Genomic DNA, 9,742 nt, shown 5'->3' on the forward strand with positions numbered 1-9,742 from the left:
CATTTTTGGCCTGTTCATAATATTTGTATTTTTTCTGTCAATTCCTGAGGATTGACGTCACTAAATAATGACATAAAATTGTTTCAAACTTTGAAACCTTCAGAAAATGCATGTTAACATACATTGTGTTATTGTAGCAAATTTTCTAAGTTTATAAGAACAATATTTAAAAAAAAAATCCTATTTTTGGACCTTTGTCCCCCCATTATTTTAGGCTTTGTCCAGATTTCTTGTGCTAAGAGGTTTAGAAATATGAACTAGAATACCCAGAGAAAACCTATATGAACACAGGGAGGACATGCATGGAAGGCACCTCAGCCAAGAATTGAACCACAGAAATTCTTGCTGTGAGGTGACACTGCTAACTGTTGAGCCACTCTTGCTCTTTATCATGTTTATTAAATGTTTTCTCTCCCTTCTTAACTCCACCTGGGGCTTTGTTATTCTGACTGTATAATTTACTCTCTTTAATGTTCTTACTGCTACAGGCAATTTGTGCTATAGTTTTTTCATTTTTATAGGTTATAGGTTGGTACTGGGCTATCTGCCCGAAGGCATATATTAGCCCAGCCACATTGTGTGGTATTCACCGCCCCTTTAGTTGTTCCCTAGACCCTTGTACTAGCAGCTAGTACCTTTGGCCCCTATCTAGTAGTGCTGTTGGTGTGATCCCTGGTGTGAACTTTCTGTTACCCATCCACTCATCAAGGTTCCTCTTGAAGAGTGATAGTGAGGGGCTCTGTCTTATGTAGATCAGGACCCTGTTCCTAGTAAGGGAAGTCTCCGCGAAGGGAATCTATCCCTCCAGCATGTTCTATTCATTGTTGTGTTGAGGTTTATATCCCTAGAGCATGTAACTCGAGTAGATTTGGTTTTGCTAAGATGGAGCATGTTCAACAATTCTGTGTTGGGCATGGCTCTGTACGTTAGACAGAGATCGCCTCTGAGAAAGTGGTATGCAACAGAGAACAGTCAGCTTTTTCAATCGTGCTTTTCTATACTGACTAAGTTCTGTACATCTCCCTAGCATTTTTACATTTGTTTCATACACTGGCTTGTTACTTCTCTTACCCATCTCATTTTCTTGCCTGGCTGCTACTACTTCAGCAGAGTAGTATCTATTTTGTCAGAACTCACCTTCAGAAATCTATTATGTTTAGAATAACTTTATGATAATTTGTTTTGTGAATCATGTCATGTATTCGTCACTTTTTCTCCAGTGACTATCATTTCTATATATGACAGTTTTAGTTTCACTCTCTCCGTCCTCTCCAGTTTGCAAAAACTGCTACACCATAAGTAGGCTTAATAGTCTGTCTGACACATATTCCCTACAAGTCATTGTGAATTACTTACTTTTGGATGCTGCAGATTCAAGCTGGTAATTTAACAAATGGCAAACTTGAATGACCATCAAAAATATGTTTCCCTTTCTCTTCACCCTTCTACAATATTCTTACCCATTTTCACCTTCATATGATGTGGTAGGTATATAACAGTTTTATGGCCTGTGGTATTCCTTCTAATTTTGCTGTGAGACTTGACTTGTTACCTGGCCTCTTCCTATTCACCATTTTGTCCTGCATCTTTGATTCTTGTCTTTATATACCGGCTAGTCTCCTCTCTGTTCTGTCCTGCTTGCGCCTCCTGTGCATTGCATTCCCTGTTATTGTGACATCACAGCCATTTTATGTGCGTTTCATGCACTGTACTGAGTCACCCATCAAGGTTACCGGTTCAGACGGCATATCTCATTCAGCATCCAAAGAACTAATCGAGCCAGAGTTCATCGACTGTCGGCCGTTGAACATGCTCATACTTAGTGAGCTTATGGAAAGCCAGTCTGTCAAACAGACCACCAAAAAGTGTAATATTTCCTTGACAAGGCTATGGTCCCAACGCTACAAAACTGCTCTCCACTATCCTTGATGGCAATTTTGATATTTCATACACAGGGCACTTGATGAAAGGAGGTTGATGGAATTCAGCTCCTTCCCTGGAAGAAACAATACTTTTTACACTTTGTTTGAAATGTTTGAATAAAAAAGTTCAAGTATTGATAGACATTTGCTTGTTTTTTAACTTCTGCATGAATTTCATTTATAAATCAATGCCGTGTGTAATTAATTCTATGACTCTGTATTTCTCTCTCTCTCTCTCTGTCTCTCTTGCACTGAGAAGGAGTCAATCTACCATTATGGAAAACTTCTTGTCTTTCCTCTGGCCATGATTTCTGCTTCTGATGTTTGACTTGTTAATAATCTCCTCCAGATGAAATAATGGAAAAAGTCATCTGCTAGCAAGTGACTAATCGGCAATATGGTCTGTTTACAAGTTGTTAACATGAATTATAGAAGCAGAAGGACAACAAAAGCCGCCTGAATATTTTCTGGTGCACTACTTAATCCTACAAATAATACAGTGAACACATAAGCTCTTTCTTACTGACTTTGTCAAAGCCTTTGACATAGTTAACTATAGCTACTTCCTTCACCCTTGTGATCAAACCAGTCTAACTGTGGAAACTCCAGCTTTACCCACACAAAGCCATGGGTTATTGCTTAAATATACGACAGGCTCATCTTCAATCCTATCCTACTTGGTTTAGCTACACTTCTGTTTCCTTTGCATTTCATTCATATCTTTTAATGGTCTTAGCTGTATAACTTCAGTATTTTTCCAATTACATTTTTAGAAAATATTTATAAATGCACAGCTTTCATGTATTCGGGTTTGGACTAGAGGGGCTTTGAGTGAATTATTGCTCTTCCATATAATATTAATGCATAATTCTTATCTTTGATTTATGTTGACATATTATATTTCCTGTTTGTTGTGCAATCTTTGTTTTATTAACTGTTTTATTTTTCTGTACTTTGTGTTTTTGAGGGCAGTTCCTATTCACTCTTGCTATTCAAGTTTTTGTTGGACAAGTGAAGTTAGTCCATGTTAAGATCAGTGTTTTCATATTACTTCCATCGTATATTGTTCCCATTGTTTTATGTGTTCTGTGTGCTTGCCTTTGACCTGGTTAGTTCCTTTGAAATGACTGGTTCAGCCTATTAGCCAGACAAAATAAACAAATAATCTTGGCTGCAGCTGACAGTTTCTGGATCACACTGTCATTCATTTAGTCAATATGTTGCTAACGTGAGGGACCATTAAGGGAAGAGGATCCAGAGACCGAAATTGCACGAGTAAATTCTGGCTAGTACTGTGCTCACTTGTTGATGTTACATCAAATTGCCCCTACAGAATGAGAATCACCTACATTTAATAAAAAACATAGCAATACATAAAAAGTTACTTAAATAACAAAGAGTTTAAATGACACTTCAGTACACTTATCTAGACAATAACCATTTAAAACTTCAGGATCTGCATGATCATATCCTGATATACAGAGAATGAATGGCTGAAAACAAGACTTGTATATACCTAGTCAGAGAGACATTTCTTTGAATATTCTGTTTTCTTTGAGGTATAGCAATCTTAGAGTTGGTATATAAAAGTTTGGGGAGGGTGTGGGGGCTTATATCTCCCAACTGCATTGAGGTGGGGAGGCTTGGCTGTGAGTTGTAATTATTCTGCATGTACTATTAAGGATTCAGTGACATTACATTGCTATTCCCTTCTCTCCACAGCAGCCTGATCAAGGAAAACCTTCAGAATATGAATGACTATGCTGCCAGCCTTCAGCAAACCTTGATCCCTGTTGCCACACAGCTACATCAGAGACTTACCCAGGACTCTGCAAAGCTGAAGGAACAAATACATAAAGAGTTAGAGGAACTCAGGAAAACAATTTCACCTTATGCAGGTGACATTAACGAGAAGATAAGTAAAAATATTGAGACAATGTGCCAGCAGCTAACTCCATATGCTGAGCAGTTCCAGGACCAGATCACTCAGAATGCTAAGGAACTTCAAAAGCAGCTGACTCCTTACGCTGAGGAATTTAAAGTGAAGCTGCAGGACAACATGGACAACCTTCAAGATATCATGATGCCTTATGTTACAGAACTCAATGAACAAATCAACAAGCACTTTGAACTTACCAAGGAGAAAATGACCCCTTATGTTGATGACTTGAAGGCCAAGGTAGACAAGAATGTTGAAGTTCTCCGTCAGAATCTGGCTCCATATGCAGAAGATGCCAAAGAAAAGCTGAACCAACAGATTAATGAGTTGTCCCAAAGAATGGCAATCACTGCTGAAGAGCTTAGTACAAAAATCTCAGAAAATGTTGAACAGCTGAAGGAAAAGATGTCCCTTTCTGCTGAAGAGCTCAAACAGAAAATCATTGAGAATACAGGAAGCCTTCCTCAGACCATAATGCCCTATGCAGATGATTTTCGCACCAGAATGAATCAGAATATTGAAGATTTCCACCAGAACGTGTCTCCCTATGTTAATATTGTCAACAAAAACATTGTAGAAAATTTGGAAGCACTGAAACAAAAACTGGTTCCATATACTCAAAACCTGGAAAGTGACTTGAGCTCTATAGAGAAAGAATTGCAGAGTAAACTAGACTCTGTTATAGATGTCATCCAGAATTTCAACACAGATACACTTAAAGCAATCAAGGCATGAATTATATATATATACACTAAGCACATTATTTTGCAGTTATAAAGCCACATATGAATGTGGATTTTGTAGATTATTCTAAAACTCCACTAATTTAATGACATAATGTATTTATCAACAGACTGTTTTACTGTTTTATTGTCTACATCAGACCATACAGAGCTGCTGTTTTTAAGGGATGAAAACTGGGAATAGTTTTACTTACGCTTTCTTGCCTACAACCTGAGAAATATTTAGAATTGTTAATGGTGTACTTAAAGGGGGTGACACCCTATTTAAACTAGTTATAATGGTGTTATGAAGTTTTCCAAAATAAGATCTTCTGTAAGGGAAATTATTATCTGAAAGACCTATGATAACTCTATGCCTTCTCATAGAAGAGTATAGGGAATACTCCTGTTCATTTTACCTTGTACGTTTGACTTGCTAACATTGTATTCTGTACCATCTGTTAAAACACAACAAGGAAAACCCTGTATTAGCATACATGGTTTATAATATCTAAATAAACAGTAATGCGGCAAAATATGTGTGTTATATACCTCCTCTGTTGCCTAAGCATAGGAACTAATGTTAAGAGAATTGTGTTTCAGGTAAGAAAAACTTAACCTACAGGACTGAAAAACATCTCATAAGATAGGGATTTTTGATTCTGTAAATAGTGGAAATAAAATTATAGGAATGCCAACAGTATGCCAAGGAAGTATTAAAAAGCAGATGTAGAAGGCAATCAGATGGTTCATCAAAGCTGTCTGTACTGAAACTGATTTCAAAGTCAGTCGGTCAAAAGTAATGCTTCACAAAGAAACATGATGTATTCTCTGAGACCAATCCAGCAGCAAGTTTGTCATTTTGTCTGAGAACCGGTGGTCCCACAGTTAGCTGTATAAACTGGCTTGGCGGAGGTGAAGCAGTGTTTTGAATGGGGGAGACATGTTGACCCTTGCTGGCGAAAGTTCTGCTCCTGGTTGATCACTGTACATTTTCATTTAGGAGGGCCACTGCAATTGTAAATTATAACATTTTGGTTTACCACCTTCTATGCTATATTTTTTAGGGCTAAATTTCTTCCTGGTAGTAGAATATCCCATGAAATGAACCAGTGTTGGACTTGCACCCTGTTTAGCTACTGATGTAGATGGTACAAGGCACTCTTGTATCTCCAGTGTTTCTTTTCATCTTCATCTCTTCCCACCATATTAGGGTGCTATTCACCCCTCAGTTATTCTAGATTGTTTACTGCATAGTGCCATGGTGGCTTATTGTTGCACTTCTGCCAAGTACCTTGCTTGTTTTTATTTCCTAGTATTAGCAATGGACAAAGCCATGTAAATTCTTCTAGAAATATTTTTGTGGTAAATGTTTAGCAAAGAATAATCATATTCATTTTGTGAATTATTTGGGCCCAGACCATAAAACTAATGAACATGGCCATTGTGATTTAGTTAAACAACTAACTCAGGACAAAAGCCTTTAACTTTAAAACTTTTAGATCAGAGAGATTTATACATCCATGGTGGAATCCAACGCATTCAAAATTACTGAGGAAGAAAAAGGCAAAGCTCAGTATTTGTAGGAGGTAAAGGATTAGCACCACAAAAACAGCATATAATTTGGTAAACAGAAAACTGAAGGCATTTTTGAGAACAGCTAAAAATATGAAAGGAATTTACCATTTTCAGCATCAACAAAGAAGTTTTATTCTTATGTTAGTCAGTCAGGAGAAGAGGTTTAAACACTTGGTCCTATGGTTACCAATAGTGAGGTTTTACATGTTGGTATAGAATTAGCCAATATGTTTAATAAGCACATTCTTGTCAGGAAATAGCCCTAGAGATGGAGATGTATCTGACCTGAGTATCTTAATAGCAGGTGATCATATGTGTCTCGTTTTCATTCTAAATACTATGAGAACTTCTTTTGGATGCATTAAACAAGATAGTGGCATGGACCCCAATAATATTTTTGGGTCCTTTTGGGTCACTTTCAGCAGATATATACCTGCCACTATAGGATCTCTATTTTAATCATTTCTTACAGTATGGCATGGGTCTTGATAACTGGCAACTTAGTGTTATCCCTATACATAAAGGGGTCCTGTGGATAACATAATTATACACCAATTAGTTTGATGTCTTTAGTAGGAAAAAGTTTTGAAAAGTGCTTTCTATCTATCTTGAATCATTACTTACAGGGATGTTTAATGGACCTTTCACAACATGGAGTCATCCAGAAAGATTCAACTTTCACAAATCTTATAGATTTTTATGAACCTATATCTACAAATCTAGATAAACTGTCTACAGTTGTCATTGATTTGGGTTTATCTAAGGCTTTTGATAGCATACTACATTCTGTTATTATAGATACTATGTATAAGCACATTATTAACCCTTATATTTTCCACTGGGTTGCAAATTGGTTGAGTGAAAGATAGCAGAAAGTAAGAATTGACAACTATATTCCCAAATGTACTGGAGTGAATAATGTTGTTCCTCAGGGCTAAGTCAATGGACCAGTGTTATTCAATTTAGTTTTTACTTTAATTCCTAAAATTTCAAAAGTTTGGCTGGCTAAGTATGTGGATTATATTAAAATAGGTTGTGTAGTTACCACACTTAATGACATTGTTTACTTTAATATTTGTGCCAAGTAGCCTTGTGGTAAACAAGTTAAAAGGTAATGATAAATATACTGTTTTATATTTTGAGATATTGAAGGTTTAATTAAGTGTGAATCTAGGATCAATAGGGTTGCAGGAATTGTCACACTATAAGGATATGGGTGTTGTTTAACACCCTAAGCTTTAGGTCCAATGCCCTAAAAGTTAAAGCTAAAGCATTTCAAGTGACTGGTCTAATTTTCAAGAATTTTCTTCTAGTAAATAAAGATTTCTTAAAGAAACTTCACAGTTCATGTTCATCCAAATATTGAGTACAATTTGCTCTTTTGCTTAAACAATAAGGGAGGCTTTTCACTTCTTGAAGACATTCAACATAAATTTGCAAGGAAAATCTGAGTTTAGTGATATATATCAATCAAAACTTGAGAGTTTGGGCCTTTTTTCCATCAGTTGTAGGTATCCGAGGAGGAAATTGTTTTAACTTATAAAGCTCTATGGAATGAAGAATTTCACATTGAGTTAAATACTGAAATACTAAATAAAAGTAAAATTACTAGAGAACCATGTCAAAATACAAGGATCGTACCGAGAGCAAGATATTTAACACATTCAATGGTACTCTTATGGAATACAGCACCACTTTTTATCAGTCAATCTACTTCATTACAAGTTTTTAAAAAAATCAGTTAGATATATGGATGGCTTCCAGAATTTTTACATTCATTAGAGTTTGTTTTAATTGGCTTATGGTTTTTACATAGTTATTAACAACCTCCTGAACTATTGAGCTCCTACATAGTTAGAAATAATCAATAAATAAATCCTATTTGCTAACCAGGTAGGCCTACTGGACACAGTCCCTTTTCAGTGGCAACCTGGGAACAATGTCTAGTTAAGTGACTTGCTCAAGTTCACACAGCAGGCAAATGAGGGCTGAGGGAATCAAACCCTGTACCACAGGAACTACAGCTCACAGCCTTAACCTCTGAGCCCAATAAGGATTAAAACTTTGAAGGAGAATTGCTTGAGGCAAATTATTTGTTTAGATCAAGAGTTTGCTGCTGTTCAAAACTCAATGGAATCCAGTACAAAAAATGAAACTCCTTCAGTTTCTGATTACCAACTCCTTTGGACAAGACACTTTTTGGGTGGCACAAAGTATCAGTTGGGTCCCATTGATTGGGTTATGTTGTCTTCTTCTGAAGTGCCTTCTAAACCACTAAGGATTTTTGGTAGCACTCTAAAATATGTGTTTCTGAACATTCGTATTAGTACCTATGTCAGTACTTACATTAGTTAAATTTGTATTAGTACCTATGTCAGTACTTACATTAGTTAAATTTGTATTAGTACCTATGTCAGTGCTTTAGTTCCATTTGTATTAGTACCTATGCTAGTACTTTAGCTCCGTGTGTATTAGGACCTATGTCAGTACTTACATTAGCTCCATTTGTATTATCACCTATGTCAGTACTTACATTAGCTCCATTTGTATTACTTCTGATGTCAGTACTTACATTAGTTCGCTTTCTATTGGCATCACTACGTAGCTATGTAAATGAGAGGGTAATCACATATGTACATCCGCTCACCTGACCTGTGCAGGGCTAAAACAGTGACAAAGAAATCACCAAGAAAATTCATGCACAGATATACAGGGCATGCAAACATGCACAAGTCAACAATAATACTGTATGTGTATGAAGTATGCAGTGAAGCACAGACTGGCACTGATAACTTTTGTGTGAGATATTACACATATCTTGGCCTAGTGGTGTTGGTAAGCTGAGAAATGCTCATTAAAATCATCCTTAAAATCAAGGCATCCTGTGATGTGAACAAGTTTGTTTATTTTATTTGGGCAGAAAGGAGTGGTTAGAAAAGTAGAAAGAAAAGGACAAAAAAACAAAGGTAACACTAAAGCATCACAGACGGGAATGAGCAAGTGGGAATGCAAAAGGAGGTCACGTGTTTTTAGTGTGGATAGGGCATCCTTTTTCTATAAGAGCTAAGGGGAAGTGTATAAGGAAGCAATGTTACAGATGTCACTTATGGAAGATGGAAGGGTACAGACAAAAACGTATGACAATACAGAAAGACACAGGTGAATGACCACACAATAGGGAGGGTTCATAAATGGAGGAAGATATACAGATAGAAGATAGACAACTGGTAATGGGTCAAACTGTGAAACAATGAGGAAAGTGGATAAACCATAATAAGATTAGTACACAGAGGGTGGGTGATAGGATGAATACACAGGTAGAAGGGCATGTCCAAACCAGCACATTGATTATTGTGTAGATCTAGTCTAGGGGGGCTTAGGAGGTCAGTCCCTGAGGTGGAGACAGGGCCAGCCTGATGTTCTTGTACCCTCTGCAGGAGGTCTTCGTAATGGTCACACCATTGCTCCATCACCCGCTCTACAGCAGCCACAACCACTGCATGCAGCTGCAGTTGATCAGCCAGTGGCACACATCTCAGGCCCCCTACAGGGGAGAAGCCACTACTCCTCTCAGATGAGGA

At 37.1% G+C, this 9,742-nt stretch overlaps 1 protein-coding gene across 5 annotated transcripts in view; it reads left to right on the forward strand.

Moving 5' to 3' along the window:
- Positions 1-5,119, forward strand: part of LOC122809494 (apolipoprotein A-IV-like) — a 110,255-nt gene extending 105,136 nt beyond the window's left edge. For all 5 annotated transcript variants that reach the window (XM_044081046.1, XM_044081045.1, XM_044081043.1 and 2 more), the window contains one exon: positions 3,645-5,119. In XM_044081046.1, the coding sequence (XP_043936981.1) occupies positions 3,645-4,596 (952 nt within the window). In that variant the 3' untranslated portion in view covers positions 4,597-5,119. The remainder of the gene's footprint in view (positions 1-3,644) is intronic.
- The last annotated feature ends 4,623 nt before the right edge of the window (positions 5,120-9,742 follow it).

The sequence above is a fragment of the Protopterus annectens genome, chromosome 8.part0 (assembly GCF_019279795.1).
Source record: "Protopterus annectens isolate FY-2018-M chromosome 8.part0, PAN1.0, whole genome shotgun sequence".
Taxonomy (NCBI): Eukaryota; Metazoa; Chordata; order Ceratodontiformes; family Protopteridae; genus Protopterus; species Protopterus annectens.